The sequence below is a fragment of the Amphiura filiformis genome, chromosome 6, assembly GCF_039555335.1.
Source record: "Amphiura filiformis chromosome 6, Afil_fr2py, whole genome shotgun sequence".
Taxonomy (NCBI): domain Eukaryota; kingdom Metazoa; phylum Echinodermata; class Ophiuroidea; order Amphilepidida; family Amphiuridae; genus Amphiura; species Amphiura filiformis.
Window position 1 is genome coordinate 15,607,727 of NC_092633.1, and position 17,379 is coordinate 15,625,105.

Below are 17,379 nucleotides of genomic sequence, written 5' to 3' on the forward strand. Positions count from 1 at the left end.
GAAAAGACCCCCCCCCCTAAATATAATAATATTAATATTATTTTAGTCCTGAATACAAAATATAATAAACAAGCATAAAAGAATCTGATACGAAAATTTGTTACTCTGAAGCGTTACAATCGTAATTTTCAGTCAAAAAATCCACGAGAAATTACTCTTGATACAACTTAGGCCTATATTTAAAAAACAGAAACGGCTGCCTGCATCTGGAACTCTTCATATCTGAAAGTTTGAAGGTCTTATTTCATACATCAGAATTATCTGCAAGATGGCTTTAGGTGACCGTGGCCCTATTGGCTAATGCACAAATTTAGATTTTCTTTCCATTTAAATAATATGTTAAAGCTTAGCATGCCCTGTAGATTACATTCGGTTCTTGGGATATGGCCTGTCAAAATGGTGAAACCAAAACAAAAATTGGCAACAACTTTCTTTTTATTTTCTATATTTTTGACCAGTCCAGTTGCCAGATGATTTTCTAATTACATGCATGAATTATGCAAAGTAAAGATTTCAGATACAATTAAAAGAGCTATGGTACTGAGGCATGGTACATGGGTAGAACACACACTATACTACAAAATTACGGTTGCGTTTTGCAAATTTCAATTGGCATAATTAATTAGGGCTACTTATTAGAAAAGTTGATTAGGGCCCTAATTAATTATGCAAATGGAAATTTACCAAAGGCATCCATGGGTTTTATATCTTATTTTGTAGCCGATCTGAACATTTTTCTTTCTCATCTTCTCTGCTTTGTATCATTCTTGCATATATAATTAGAAAATAAGGCCTACCTGACAACATTGCATAACAAAAATAAAAGAAATTTGTTGCCAACTTCTTGGTTTCGCGCCATTTTCACAGGCCATATTTTGGTAACCGAATATCCGATTACAATAAAATTTTCAGTCTTGTAATCAGGAGAGAATGGACTCACATGTTTCAATCAGACAAAAATTTATATCCAATAGCTTTACCTTAAAGCTAGCATTATAAGTGTCTCCTTAACTAATAACAAAAGGTGCCCACTGGTATCTTGGAGGCATTGTCTTTTTTAAAGACATTTCTTGTTATCACACATCTTTACTCAAATTTCTCACCAATGTTGATATTTTTCAGTCTCATGCTTATAGCAATGATTTTATGCAAATGAGATTATGTAATCAAAGGTACTCTGGTGGTAATTGTTGTAAAGATAAAGGTACATTTGAGTCACGCCTAAGTATACATAATGGTTGCGGAAACTTATTGACCGCCCCTCATATGTGCTCGCAAAGCAAAAGAAAAAAAACCATTCAAAACATGTTCAGTCTAACAATATTTAAAATGTAACAATCATGTGAGCGTTGCATGTTGAATTCTCTAGCATGGATGAAGACAATGACCTTCTCCACTGATCCAGGTTCTTCATCTTCTGGTGACGTATCACTTGAGTAAGATGCAAAACACTTCAAGGTCCTTAACCATTGAATAACGCATGAACAAATACTATATTTCATCTCAAATTTTTCCCACTCAAATGCAATTTGTATTGTTTAGTTCTTGCTGGAGTATAATGGTACTGTCAGTTCTACAAAAATGCACTGAAATAAATGTGCAATATCAAAATAATCACACATTAATTTTTTTTGATTGGAAAGTAAATTGACTGGCATTATTTTTTTTGCTCCAAATATTTACTTTGATATCTTTTGATCAAAGGGCAAATTTATCTAATTGTTTCAAATTTGACTCAAATTTGTATCGGGTATACAAATTTATACAAATTCAATTGAAAATAAGTTTTACCAATAATCATAGAGGAGCGGATAATGGATGACCTGCCTTGTTAAAATTTAATTTCCCACCCACAATGCTGCCCTTCGTAGTAAAAACCCAGTCAGGCCTGGGAAAAGTGGGGAATTTGAGAATCTCACTGCCATGAAAATTTGCATTTGGAGGAAAATTTAAGTGTTGAAAACTAAGATATATGTATCAAAACTAAACAAGATACTCATGTATCACACCCGGCCTTGAAAAAGACCCCTTTTCTTGCTTGTTTGTACGCGGTGATATACACCTTGAAATACAAGTCCCCCACCCCGATCTCATTACTCTCTCATTCTACAAACTCTCATCAGATCTCTTTTTATTTATTTTGTCACTTCTCTATGATACATCATCCAAAGTGAGCATTAGCACTGAACACTTTCAACACACACACTATCTCTGTATTAGTATGATACTAAAAACGAAAATAACCCAAATAAGATATCCTTCCAGGGCAGTAATGGACTGTATCATATATGCTTTGGGTCAGTTTCCTCACTACACTGTTTTGCTGTACTCGCTACATTTGACATTTAAATGCACAACATGATGTATTATTTTGTAAGAGTATGTCACATCATGCATGATTCAAAATGATCCTACATGTAGATTTGTCAGTTGATTTTCCATCAAATGAAATATTACCAAGTAGACACAATGCTTCAAATTTTATGTACGCATCAACTGTATTTGACTGGTATCTTCAGCTCATTAGTAACATTAACAAGTACATGTACCGTACAAAGTACATACATGTACCTGGAATCATATCAAATTATCAGTGAATATAAATTTAAAACAAGTTAGAAAACGTAGTTGATTTCTCATCTTTAAGTCACATTTCCTTTCATGCCTTCCAGTTATTTCATGCGTAGCAGGGCTAGCAGTAATGTCATGGTTAGAGATCCATCTCCCTTTAATTCTCCTGATCCAGATTTTGCCCTCTCTGACATTCACACCATTGACAATAACCCCTCATAATTACTAAAATCAAGTTAAATGCAACTGTTGTCACAGACTTTGTGCCAAAAAAAATGCAGTATTTCACAAGTGTACACATCCACAGATTCCACAGCAAAGTATTTTCTTTCCCTGTGCATTTTGGTTTAATAAATAGACAGTGCCTTGTTTCAAGTTTTGAATTTTAGGTTTGGGATTTGTTTTGATCACATGGTTTCCCATTGTTCTCCTCTTCTACAATCCCCAGATTTTTAGCTTCTGAAGAAAAGAGAAACTAAAACATGTAACTTAAAACAAGGCAGTACCAAAATCAGAAACAGAGAGTATATGTGACACGATCTGCTCCATGGGGGCCAAAGGAGGCATTTTTGAAAATTGAGTTAATATATTTATCACCATATATAAACATAAAAGCCATCATATACTGAAAACACCAGAGGTCTAGCATACTTGGTTCTAAAGTTATGAAGTTTCGTGAGTATTGTTTTTTACTCCATATTTTTCCCCTTTATCTCAATTTCAAATTTGCCGCCTTTGGCCTCCATGGACCAGATTGTGTCACATATAGCATTACCACCCATCCAAGCAGTTATGATGTCACCTGTTTTGAGCCAAATGTATACCAATTTCTAGGAAACCTAACAGAAATACCCAAGGGTAACATACCCCTACTTTTGATATCTATAGATAATAGGAAAACATGCTAGTTTAAAATGCAAAAACATTTTCCTTCACTGTGTTTTTACATAATTATCAAGCAAGTTTTCTATTTAACAATTGGAAATAAGTTGGAATTAATTGAACATGTGCACAATCATTGAAGACTGTGGGAATACAATTTGCATACAGTAGCGGCATCAGCTAATTTTTCCGGGGCAAGGTGAAATATTGTGATATGTTCTGACTGGGGGAGGGGGGGGGCAACAGGGTTGAAAAGCCCATCATTTTTTGACACTCATCCCCCTTGGTGCTGCCACTGTGTGCTACTATACTACTTACCAAATATCTCCCCACCACTAGCATATTCTGTGACCAAGTACATGTTCCTTTCTGTTTCCATCACTTGATAAAGTCGAATGATGTGTGGGTGTCTCAACAACTTCATCACATGAACTTCCCGCTCGATCTTTTGTAAATTCTCCTCGTCTAGTTGAGTTTTGTCTATTATTTTAATAGCCACCTATGTGGAGAAATAAAATGTAAAACAAATACATTAAGATGGATGGATCCATGGGCAAATTTCAAGAACTTTTTCAGAAACTTGATTTTAATAAACTTATCATATGGGCCAAAGTAACTAGCTTGATGTGTCTTCTGTTTGAAGCAAATTGGACAAACCATTTTCATGATACAAGGGTTGGTAATATGAAGCTCTACATTTAGGCAATGGGCAAACACTTTCACAAACTCCCCAAATAATTACCAAAATGTGACATTTGGTTGTTTTGAGGATATCACTTGGACAGGATACATGCTTGCACACCCATTCTTAGCTGCAGTCTGTGGCCCTCAGACTTAGCGTGAGTGCAACCTCAAAATGTTGAGGCCTTACATATATGCCTGGACCAGGAGATAAAATTAGCAGGTCCCAAAGATGGCTCTTGGTCCTATAGTTTGTAGTGTAAAATATTGGACACACCAGGAGCCAAAACTGGGCAACTATGGTTTAAAAAAACCTGGGTGCCTCCTTCATATAAGCCTTGGACGAGCATGTCAGCTCCTTCTCTGACTACTATGAAAGCCACCAAGCCTGGCTGGAAAGAAATCATCATTATCATAAACGCTTCTCGTCAGCAGTTTGACATAGTGCCATCAATAAGTTACTCTGGGTAGGTCAAAATACTACCCCATTATTTTTTTTTTTTAAATGCAAAAATCTTTTTTTTTTTTTTTATCTTTTTTTTTTTTTTTAATTTAATTTTACAGTACTACAACAAATGAATACATAAATCTGACCATCTCTGGGAGGTCTATAGACAAGCAAAATTACGCATTGTGAATTTTAATTAGCCATTTAATTAGTTTGACATTTCCAGTAATTCAAGAGATGATCACGAAGTCCTCATTGTAATACCATAAAAATGTATTACACAATTTTTCAGTATGTAATGCGATCAAATGAACAGGTTGCTTCCATTTTCACACAAAATTCTTATTCTTTTCTTTTTTCCAGTTTCCTCATCAAGATTTCCTGGAATTTTTACTGTCAGTTATCTTGTCGCCATGCTTATTTTGCACTTCCAAATACTCTCAATCAAGCAAGTTTATATAGAATTAACTGTAAATGCAGTGCAGGGCATTCAATATGTTCATTATTTCAAGGTGGCAACACTGATATACCAAAGTTCATTCTAGGGCAGTCAGTCAGTCAAGCAGCCAACAAGCAGGTTGCACTGTGAGTTGTTGCCATGCAGAGCAGCTTTGGTTTGGACCTGGAGACTAAAACGTTGCATCATGGTTGATATAGACATGAATGTCATCTAAGTACACGCTGAACATCTGCCAGATTTCTTGAACTAATAAATTCAAAACATCTACCGTTGATGCTCGCAATATTAATTGTCGATAGATCGCTATCATGATTTCCTATTACTGTTATGAAATGAATGCTGTTTCTTCCACAATATCCCTGTAATCTGCACCTTGCACCCTCCCATTATATAAATACCAGTTAAGTTAACTAAGCCACAAGGTATACTCTTCACCAAACTATTGGTATTTTTTTCTTTTGAAGTAGAAATCTGGATATATACATCATGTAAAAGTCCACCAATACTCTTGCAATTAATAGTGGACTGCATGAACAGATCAACATGATCAACATACCTGCCAACATTGTAAAAATAAAAATCTGTACAGGGTGCGCGCGCTCACCCGTAACGGCGCATACTTACCAACCTTTGGAACTAAGGTCGGTGTCTAATTAGAGTGAAGCGAGAAGCGAAACAAACTTTGGAAAAAAGAAGTTATAGACCCTAAATTACTTGTTATTCAAGGTTGGAAAAAAATACATTTTTTTTTAATTAACTTTTTTTTTCTAATTTTTTTTTTTTTTAATTCAAAGTTTTTGGCAACTTTAGAGAACCACTGGACCTATTCTGAAGTGCTAAGATCATTCACAAGGTAATATGAAAAAGAAAATTTTTTTGTTATCCTTAATACATATGTAAACCATTAACTAGTGTTTACCTCTTCATGTATCACATATTATAGATTCATTGGTTTTCCATGCATTTATAATATGTGCTACATGAAGAGGTAAATATTAATTAATGGTTTGCATATTAAAAATAACAAACTGTATTTTGTTCGTAATTTTTTCCAATTTTTTAAAAAATTAACTGTGAATGATCCTTATGATCCTAGCACTTCAGAATAGGTCCAGTGGTTCTCCAAAGTCGCCAAAAACTTTGAAAAAAAAATCTAAAAAAAAAAAAAAAAAAATTGTGACCTTTGACCTCAAAAATCGGAACAGATCCGATTAAATCGGAACAAATCCGACTAAATCGGAACAAATCCGACTAAATCGGAACAAATCCGATTAAATCGGAACGGTTGGCAGGCATGGATCAAGGAACAAACCAGAGATGATCATGAAATCCTACATGATATCAACTAGATGGACCGCGGTTCTTGGATGTCGCGGTTTTCGACGCACAGCGTCGACCGTGATGCCTCTACCAAATGGAGCAATGTGGCACTCAAAAGTTGATACAAAGTTTCAAGCCTCAAGGGCAGACTGAATTTGACATCAGATGACACCTGGATGACTCGGCTGTCACGATTACCCAGTGTTGCCAAAACTTTTCAGCGTCAAAGCGCGGCGCATTGACTTCGCCAGGCCATGTGTAAAGGATTCTCAAGTAGCCCAATTTTAACCTTCCAAAAAAGCGGATACCGGATATCCCAATACCGGATATTTGGGCGGATTTACCCAATTTGGAGCATAAAACACCCAATTGGCGGAAAGACACTTGACTTTAAAACTTCCAGTACTTACTGGGAACCGGGCTGGGAACTTGGGAAGCCTGTTGGGAAGTTACCGACCGATCAATAAATGGTCACAAAACCCATTGTAATTGCAATTTGGAGCTTAAAAAACTCAAAACCTTTATAAATCGCTTGAAAATCGGCTAAATTGAAAAAAATACATCAAATTGCTGCATGCCTGAGACTGACAAAAGTAGCCCAATTTTAGGCAAGTAGCGGCATGCTTTTTTGAGTAGCGGCAAGTGATCGCCAAGTAGCCCAATTGTGCGCCTAAGGCATCACTGCGATTACCTGACTAATTTGACCTCAGATGACCTCTGGATGACCTCTGGATGACCCCAAAATGACCTTCTAAACATTTACCTCTATAATGTTGACTGTAGGACTGTACCCACCAAGTTTCATGCCCATACCACAGTTATTACTAATTTGACCTCAGATGACCCCAAAATTACCTTCCAAAAATTTGGTTCTAAATGTTGACTGTACCTACCAAGTTTCATGCCCATATGTGTACATCCATATCAAAATGATGCACTTGACGGCTGATACATGTGTCTCATTTCACATAATAGTTAAGAATAAATACCAAACTCATCTCAAGTCTCTGAGAAAAGAGGTAAATAAGGAAAATGGGCCCCCCTGTAGGACTACATGCAACAAAGTATAAAAAAGGTCCCCCGATAAATAAATGAGGGTTTCCATAGTGTAGCTATGAGCCAAGATTGGTTGAACTAGGATTTAAACTGTTCATATGAGACCAAATTTTAACCAAAAGTCTCAAAATAATGGTATTTTACAAGTTGACCTCAAATAACCTTTGACCTCAGTATATGACCTTATATCACCACATATATGAGGGTTCGGAAAGTGCAGCTATGACTCAAGTTTGGTTGCAATAGGATTTGAACTGTTCATATGAGACCCAATTTACTTACAAGTTTACCTTGTTTGTCCTCAAATGACCTTTGACCTCAGTATATGACCTTGAACCTAACCCACAAAAAAGTATCCAGACTTTTTGACCATGACCCACCTATCCTGAAAATCTGAAGTCAATCCGCCCATCCATGCCCGAGATACAGCATCCGGACGGACGGAAGCACGGAAGGACGGACAGTGCAAAAACAGTATGCCTCGTGGTGGAGGCATAAAAATGGTAAAACTAGTTTCATTTAAGCAACTGACCCCTCTGAAGGTCTCAAGGATAGCACATAGCTAGTGGTGATCTGAAAACTGACACCAAATATCAAATTGATGAAAAAGAGATCCCAAACTATTCTACATACACGACTTCTATTTAGGGGCTGGCATTTTCTTCGGAATGGGGCGGTCCTAAATGTGACGGTGACCGGAGAATTTTTTATGACCCCCATCGAGGGCAAAATTTTTACAATTCCCCCCCTTCCACCTACACAGACTCAAGACAAATTATTTATTGCCGGAACGAAGGCGCGGAGCACACCAAAACTTAGAGTGAAGAACGTGCATGTTAAAATTTTTATTGTAAGTGCAAAGAAGGCGCGGAAAAATTTTGCATAGATTGTACGCACATTTCTATTGTGAAGTTAAAGAATGGTCGCGTAGCGTGCTAAAATTTTGAGTCACCAGCCCTTAATAATTCTATAACCCCCCTATTTTGGGTGTTAACAAAATTATAACCCCCCCTATTTTTAGTCTGAAAATTCTATGACCCCCTGTATTTTTGGGACCCCCCTTCCAAGAAAATGCCAGCCCCTTACTAGAATAGCAATTTGTATAAATTAAGGTAGCCCCACAAAGGTAAGTAACAAAGCTTTGTAAATACAAATAAGATGCAATATGCAAATAAGCTCATTAAGTTTGAAGTTGATCAGTCTTTGATTAAGCTGCAGAGTGGATTAATGAAAATGTACCCAACATATATATGCAAATCACTCAGCTCATTAATATTCATAAATATGCAAATAACACAACACAAAACTATACAGCACATCAGGCCACCATAACTATTCAGTGTACCAAGTTTGATATAAAATTGGATCGGATGAGACGTAGTCGAGTCCAATATTTTATAACTCATAGCGAGACCAATAAATATTGAGCGTAAAGCATCCAATTTTATCATTATTATGTGTTGGATCCAATATTTTCACACACTTGGATCCATCAAAACATAATAATCCAGTATACAGGAGGTTGCCACTGAGTGGTTGTGGGTCAGTGAATAACTGTTTATTCCTTTTTTTCAGTGGAGCACCACTAACTTTTTTACTTATTTCTACATTATATGAAAAAAGTCTAGGAAACATAAGATACGATTGTGAAGATTATCATTCATTACAAACTATGACAAATTTGAGATTATCATATGATCTACAATGTACTGGACTATCCTGGATGGAATATAAGGCGAAGTATATACCAGCATAGGAGAGCTAGTATTGGTTGTGGAGACTTTGTGGTTTACTCACACTTAGAGGCTGTCCTTAATTAGTAGTACTCATGGAAATCCTTTGCCATTTTATTTGTAACGTAACTCAAGAGAGGGGGTAAAAAGTTCCAAGTAACACATACGCTTTGTACGCAAGTAAAAATGGCAAAAATTATGGACGGCCCCTTAGACATGTAGTCATTCCTTTGACGCTAAAGATGTCAAAACATTAGACCGCAAATTCGAGAAAGCAGATGGTTTGAGAGGAGGCAAGGAAGCTATTTATGTGAAACGGGAGGAGCCTTCACTTAACAATGGAGGCGAGCTATGTCACAACTTGGTGGGGCCTAATGTCCAGTGATCAAGAATAATAATATTAATGGAGGGTTCTTAGTAGGCGCGCAATCTTCAAAAGAACTCAAGGCGCACAAACAATAAAGACAAACATACTTGCCTGTCATATGTAAATCTGGAAAAGCACAAAGAAAAAGGTGAGTTTTAACTTGAACTGAGTAAGCGAATGTGTGTTACAAAAGCCGTTTGGAAGCAAATTCCAAACAGCTGGAGCAGCGAAATGAAAGGAGATTTCAATAATCTTTCAGTAGAAGATCGAAGTGATCGAGCTGGTTTCTATGTGCAGAGCGTAAGTTGGTAAAGTATCTTCAAAGTGCCAAAAAGCAAGAACAGCTAACTTACAATGTATACTGAATCCGAAATTCTAAAGGCAGTGATATGCTCATACATGTACTTCCTTTTCTTCATGATTAAACAGGCCACACAATTTTGACCAGTCAAGGACTAGTTACAGAAGTCAAGATGTGATGTTATTTTGAATTGACAAGACATGATGTAGCTCTATAAGAGGGTTTAACTCATCTTTGACCTGTGACACAACAACATCCGCTTTACAGGTCAACAAACTTTGCTGCCAGAACATCAGTTGGCCTGATAATGCATCCGGGATAGGATGTGAAATATTGCCACTCATAAATAAGTACACGTCCAGTAGAATTATAATCTTTAATTTCATAGAAACAGGACTTCAGATATTATTTTTTAAATCCGAATTGAGAAAAATCCGGACAAATCACAGCCCTGCATCATTTTACAGTCCAAGAATATTCAAGTTTGTCGATATCGAATTATGCCTTTTGCTAGTAAGACTTAAAAACAGTCAAGCGAATCAATTTGTTTCTTCACTTGTGATGGCTGATTAAACCCTATCAAAATTTCCCTGAAGAGGACTTCAATTTACTGCACATAGTGTTCAAACACTCACCGACTTGAATTGATTTGGATATCTGCTGTCTGTCACTGATTGAATTTGAGGTCAAAATCAAACTCGACTTGGGTCAATGTCTCACATCATTCAGACAAGACAAAATAATAAATGAATTTCATCAATGTGATCTTACATTATAACAACAACTAATTTCTGGCCTTTTTATTGCAACTGATAACAATCTCACAATTCCTGAATTAATCAAACATTATGTACATACATAAAGTTCGAAATTATATGCTGCACACAAACAATACAATTCAAAGTTCACATCAGAAAAATAAACAGATGCAGTAAGGTCAAATGGCTGGTTTCCACAAATTTTCAAGAGGTAATACACATTTTAAAATAATACAGGTAAATTATACAGAGTCGGTGAGGCCAAACAAAAAACGATGCAACCATACAAAATACAAGTACCAGTATACTTGTTTCCAAGGCAATACTCCAGTCTACATTACTTTAATGTTTTTCTACCTCAGCAAATGGCTTCATCAAGTAGTTGGGATTCTGCATTGCACGTTATTAGTTACATTCAGCATATAAACAGGTGGCACACGACATCAGTATTTCCAGGACTGTTCAGGAACAGTTATGAAAACACACACTAACTTGCTCCCATTCTGTAAACATTACATTTTAATTTGGCATGTTGAAAAAAGGCAACTATTGGCATTTGACAAATGTGTTGTTTTCATAATACTGTACATCAAGTTTGCTCCACTGAAATTTAATTAGTAAATTTTTCATACTTGGCGCAATGAAAACAAACCTTTCAGGCTGAAATTACTTGCAAATTATTGTATTATTTTGCATCCAGTATTTTATAAAAATGTGTTATTCAGGATTCTGACACATGCATAATAATCCAGACAATGGGAGTGTTCAGAAAGACCTCGAGTGGTGGGAGTGGGAATTTCTTATTTTTCACATAAAGAAACTTTTTGACGCCCTCTTTACAAACAAGAAACATTTTGACCCTCCACCTCTTCATGGGAATCATGGGCATAAACTTACTTGACCTCCCTGATGTCAGGTCCAAAACTATTACCCCCCTTTTCCTAAAACAACTTTTACCCCCCTTTTCCTAAAACAACTTTCGATCACCCACCTTCAAACAGTGTTTTTTGTGGGACCTATTTTAAACGAGCACATCAAACACAAAATTTATGGCAAATAATTGAAAATTGACATTCTTGACATTATGTATGTATGCGGAGGAAAAGGCAGTCATCATATGAAAATATTGACCTTTCGTATTGAAGATAGACATGAGTTACGTTTCCAAGAATCATAAAGACCTGTGGTTTACAATACGTATACTAGTCAGCGATCTTGTGCTTGGCACATGAGGGGTCCAAAATTTGAATCCTGAGGGTACCAAGTGACTTCTTTGTTCATCTTCCAATAGCAATTGAGGCCTATTTTAACAGTTACCCCCCTCCCTCTCTCTCTCTCTCTCTAAGGTCACATTGCATACACGTATGCAGGTGTGGTTCGCATGAGAGTATACATGCCATCGAATGTGGTCAGCGGCAGCCCTAGTAGCCTGTGATGCTCAGGCCTGTGATAATCTTGATGTCGTCAAGCCAGCTCGCTACAGGTCTGCCTCTCTTGCGTTTTCCCTCAACCATTTCTTGAACAATTGTTAACCCTAGCCACACTAAAACTCACTAAGAAAACCAAATCATGTATAACTGAATCAATACATGCACAAGATAAAGGTATGATTTTGGTCTTATCGTGTAGAGGTCCTTGGACTCCACAAAACTATTTTTCTTTTAAAATTTCCATCAACAACCCAAATTATGCATAAGTATTGCCCAAATTAGAACTTTCAAATTGCAACCATTTATGGTGAATATTTAAAATTGGTTCAAATTAAAAGAAACCACAAAAACATTAAACTCTAGTTTTTGAAAATCGGTAATAAAAAAACAAATGAAACTAGAAACGTCGCGATTTTCGACGCAAAGCGTCAAATGGGATGCCTCCACCTTCAGATGACCCCTTGGTGACCCCGGATGACCCCAAAATGACCTTCCAAAAATTTGGCTCTAAATTTTGACTGTACCCACCAAGTTTCAAGCCCATATGACCAATTTTATTAATTGGACCTCAGATGACCCCTTGGTGACCCTGGATGACCCTGAAATGACCTTCCAAAAATTTGGCTCTAAATGTTGATTGTACCCACCAAGTTTCAAGCCCATATAACAATTTTTAGTAATTTGACCTCAGATGCCCCCTTGGTGACCCCAGATGACCCCAAAATTACCTTCTAAAAATTTGGCTCTAAATGTTGACTGTACCCACCAAGTTTCAGGCCCATACGACAATTTTTAATAATTTGACCTCAGATGACCCCTTGGTGACCCGGATGACCCCAAAATGACCTTCCAAAAATTTGGCTCTAAATGTTGACTGTACCCACCAAGTTTTATGCCCATATGACAGTTTTTGTAATTTGACCTTAGATTGACCTTTGACCTCAGTATATGACCTTGAACCCCACCCAAAAAAAAGTAACCAGAGTTTTTGACCATGACCCACCTATCCCGAAAATCTGAAGTCAATCCGCCCATCCATGCCCGAGATACAGCATCCGGACGGACAGACAGTGCAAAAACAGTATGCCTCGCAGTGGAGGCATAAAAATAATTCAGGGTTAATTAAGTGCATGTCAAAAAAAGCCAACGCGTAGCTATAATCATCAATTTGAGTTGACATAGCAATACACGCCGGGAGCCTGAAACAGACTTTCCTTTTTTATGGCCTAAATAATAACAATTTTGAAAAAAAAAACCATTTTAGCTCGAAATTGTTTTTGAGCCAAAACAAGCATTTTATGCTGACCTTTGATTTTCAATAGGTCATTGGTCAAAAATGTTTGTTTTTAGGAAGTTGCCAAGCTTCATTTTTTTTAAATGTCATCAATATATTGGTATACTTTTTATTTCAAATTTTTAAAATAGTTTTACCATGTAAAATAGTCCCAAACAGAAATGTTTGGTACAGACTCATAACCGGTGCGATCTTACCTTTCCGATGTTGATTAAGATACTTCTTGCATCGATCCCGAGATGCGGAAAAACCAATAGTCATTTTGTCCCACATAAATGAATAAATAACAAAAAACCCCCGATCCCCCGGTGGACTCACCCAAAAGGTGACGTCACACCATATGATCGTCCCTTATCCGACTTGGGATCCCCTACTCGGACCAAACTTGTAGGGGTGGCGGGGTCGGGATAATCAACATCGGAAAGGTAAGATCGCGACGGTTATGAGTCTACCAAACATTTCTGTTTGGGACTAGACTCAGTACACCGGTCGATCTTACCGTTCCGATGTTGATTAAGATACTTCTTGCATCAACATCTGAAAGATCGATCTAGCAAGTAACCGACGGATGGAGGTACAAGATTGGTCAGCATCTGATCAGGGATCGGGAGCGGGTAACGATGGTTTTCGCGAGGTCAGAAAATATTTTCCCCCAACGGTCGGGAAACAAAAAAAAAAAAGACCACGCGATCACAGACATAAACCTCCTTACTTAATAAGTTTGGTGGTTAAGAATAGCGACACTGGTTCTTACCATGCTGAGTATTCTGTATAGTCTGAAAACCTGGTACCCGTACACCACCGTATTATGATCGCCGAACAATGTCCCGGTAAACCTCCGCCCGTCTCTGATTACTAACGTAAACGGAAGTATCGTAGAGAAGGGCGAAGGTGGCTTCCGGGACACCGCCTGCTAGATCTCCTCAAGGGACAACCGAACGGTATACCCAAGATGATGAGATAGCTCGTGTCGAGTGGGTCGTGGGGACGCGAAACCTTCGCGATCCCCGGACCCCACCAACACCTGGACCAGCCATTGCGACAGCGGCTGGACCGAAAGGCTCTGTAAGGGTGATGAATGCGGTCGTGAGTCCCTCGCAAGGCTTGTGTTCGGAAGAAATAGTGCTGCAGCGCCTTATCGGACACCCCAGCCTATCTTTGGCTTCAGCCGAACCTTGCCCAACCCTGGGGATTGGAGAGGGACGAATGTCGGTATGCACCGCGCCCGTTCAGAGTCACGAGAACAGAGCGCCGAAACAGTGTCGCTCCAGTGTTTGTGAACACGGAAGCTAACCTCGAGACCGTGTGCAACTCAGCACCGCCGTCCGAAGCCAACGCCAAACCGGAAAGCCATCTTGAGAGTTACGTATTTAAGCGCCGCTTTTGACGGAAGGTCAAAAGGTGACCCTTAAAGTAATCTAAGACTGTGTTGGGATCCCTTAGGAGGATCACTTTCCTTTTGGTAGACACTCGTTGAACATACCGTCGAGGCGTAGACTAATAAGGTAACCATCGGCTATGATAGTCGACCGTCTGAAACCTCGGTGAATGGAGAGGACAGCTGACTTATAGCTGGCCCCAGTGGCCCGCTGAAGGCTTGGTTGAACTGTTTCTGCCAGACACGCTGGAACTAGCAGCACAGAGGCTCTAGCGGGAGAGCTATTTGTCTCATTGCACCAAGCGTAGTATGGAGCCAGACTCTGGCTATACGCACGGAGGGTAGACTTCCGTCTAGCCCCGGCGATGAGAAAAACAGCTTCTGATGAAAAGTATCCCTCCGCTGCGTGTTCCCTGGTAAGGGCCATGCAGCTAACTGCAGGTGCTCTAGTGATAGACTGGTACCTCCGCTCCGGGCATCCGGAGTAGATCTGGTACTGGGAGTGCCAGCGGCCTTGCCGCTAGCAGAATGACAATGCAGTCTTCCCACCCGATCTTGGCCACCACCCTCATGAGTAGTGAGATCGGAGGGACTGCATAAGCTGTCATCCCTCCCCAGTCTATGGACAGGGCGTCCACGGTCAATGCTTGGGGGTCCGCGACCCTTGAGCAGTACCCCGGCAGTGGATGATTGCGATGAGATGCGAACAGATCTTTCGAGGCGTGGTACATCCCCTTGAAGATCGTCTGAGCGACCTGCGGAGCAAGGGTACCATTCTGCTGGTCCCGACACCCTTCCTCGTGACAGATTGTGCGCGAGGATGCTGGTGACGCCCGCGATGTGTATTGCTCTCATCGTAATCTGCCTGAACTTGCACCACCCTATCAGGTGTCGTGCATGCAGGCTCAATCGTGGTGGCCCGGAGTCCCTTATCTGTTGGGGTAGGCTACCACGGTTGTGTTATCCGTCAGGACAACGGTATGTGATTCCACGATCACCTCCTCGTAAGCGAGGAGGTTGATGTGAAACTCTGTCTCTATGGCCCCCATAGGCCCGAGACGGAGTCTCGTGGATGTGGACCCCCAGCCCCGCTTTTGACGCTATGGTCATCACTACGTGACATACCGGGGGTGCAGGAAACCTGACACCCTGGGTCAAATTGGGCTGATGGGTCCACCACCAGAGTTCTCTCGCGCGATCTCCGACAACGGAACCGCGAGGGATATTGGGTGACGACTGGGCCTGCAAGCAGGCTAGAAGGTGTAGTTGGGTAAGCCTAACGTAGAACGGCAGTACAGTACGAGGTCTACCATACTGGCCATTAGGCCTACCACCTTCATCCATGCCACAGCGGGTTTTGCCGAGACTCGGCCAAGAGTCAGGCACACCGCACCATGTTAATCACCCGCTCGGGTGAGAGCACGCGAACCCCTCCGTGAGGGTGATCTGGGCCCCTACAAATAGTGGTGTCATGCGTCGGGACCACGCTGGACTTTTTGAGCTGATCAAAAATCCAGGGTCCCGCACCCTACGGACTATCAACCCCATGAGACCCGTAGTCTTCAGTGGAGTGCGTCCGTCCAGGTAGCAACTGATGTTGACACCCTGTGCTTCAGGCACGCTGCCACCGCTCTGAACAAGAGTGTTAAACACCCTGGGAGAGATGGACAGGCCGGATGGCCGGTATCAAAACTGGTAATTTTGATCCTGTACCTAGAAGCGCAGATGCCTCCGATCTTGAGAGGCGATTGGCATATGCAGATAGGCGCCCGAGAGATCTAGCGATGCTGTTCCCATGCCCCTGATGGGGCAGGCTAGCACCGAGGCGAGAGTCCCCATTCTGAACCTCTTGGGCCTGAAGGACGTGTTCAACAGCCTGTGGGTCCGGATGGGGCTCCCGTCGCCGGTCTTCCTTGGAGCCAATGGCTCCAAGATCACCCGTAGAACGGGGGTAGACCGGGACAATCGCCCGCTTCGTGAGAAGCTGTGTGATCCCTGTCAGTAGTGCCCGACGCTGGGGGCCGTCTGACGGCACTACTGTGGACCTCTGAAATGTGCAGACGAATGTGGGGAGACTGGGTTGCCAGTCTGTAACCCCCACTCACCACTGACCATACCCAGGCGCTCAAAGAGATGGTTTCCCACCTCTGGGTGAAAGCCATAAGCGGTCGCCCACTGGGAGATCCCCTGTGGAAAAACGCTGAGCCCCCAGGAATGCTCTGCCTAGCTTCCCTTGGAAGAGCGCTTGCTCTTCTTCGGGCTTGCCAGCTGTTCCTGTGCTACCCTTGCGCCTCCCAGAAATGGGTGCTGCAGAGGTAGTGGGCTCGGGTACTGTTGGTGGTGCACGGCCTGCTGAAGTCGGAGCTCCTACCCATGGTAAGGGCAGTTTCCGACCTCTTCAGAGTGCTCCCGTTGGTAGCTTCTTTGCACGGTCCTCCACCGTAGCGCAGAAGCATCCAAAGAGAAAAAGGACCCTGCCTTTCCATCGCGTTGAGCGATTGGAGTGGCAGGCCCCTCCCCGGCGCTGAGTGGACACCCTATGGGCTAGGCCCATGGAGCTCTCGTTGAGGCTAGCTGTTAGCACCGCTAATAGGCTCACCTCATGGAAGAGCTCAGATGTTGTCTGAGCGTGATACGCTTGACGACATCTGGGTCCTCTCGGATCCCCTCAGGTAGGTCCGTGGTCCTCCGCGTTACACG

The 17,379-nt window shown here is 40.8% G+C and overlaps 1 protein-coding gene across 2 annotated transcripts in view; it reads right to left on the bottom strand.

Moving 5' to 3' along the window:
- The window catches only part of LOC140155043 (serine/threonine-protein kinase SIK3-like), a 57,732-nt gene that overhangs the window by 24,007 nt on the left and 16,346 nt on the right, over nucleotides 1-17,379 (bottom strand). For both annotated transcript variants that reach the window (XM_072177726.1, XM_072177727.1), the window contains exon 2: nucleotides 3,772-3,952. In XM_072177726.1, the coding sequence (XP_072033827.1) occupies nucleotides 3,772-3,877 (106 nt within the window). In that variant the 5' untranslated portion in view covers nucleotides 3,878-3,952. The remainder of the gene's footprint in view (nucleotides 1-3,771; nucleotides 3,953-17,379) is intronic.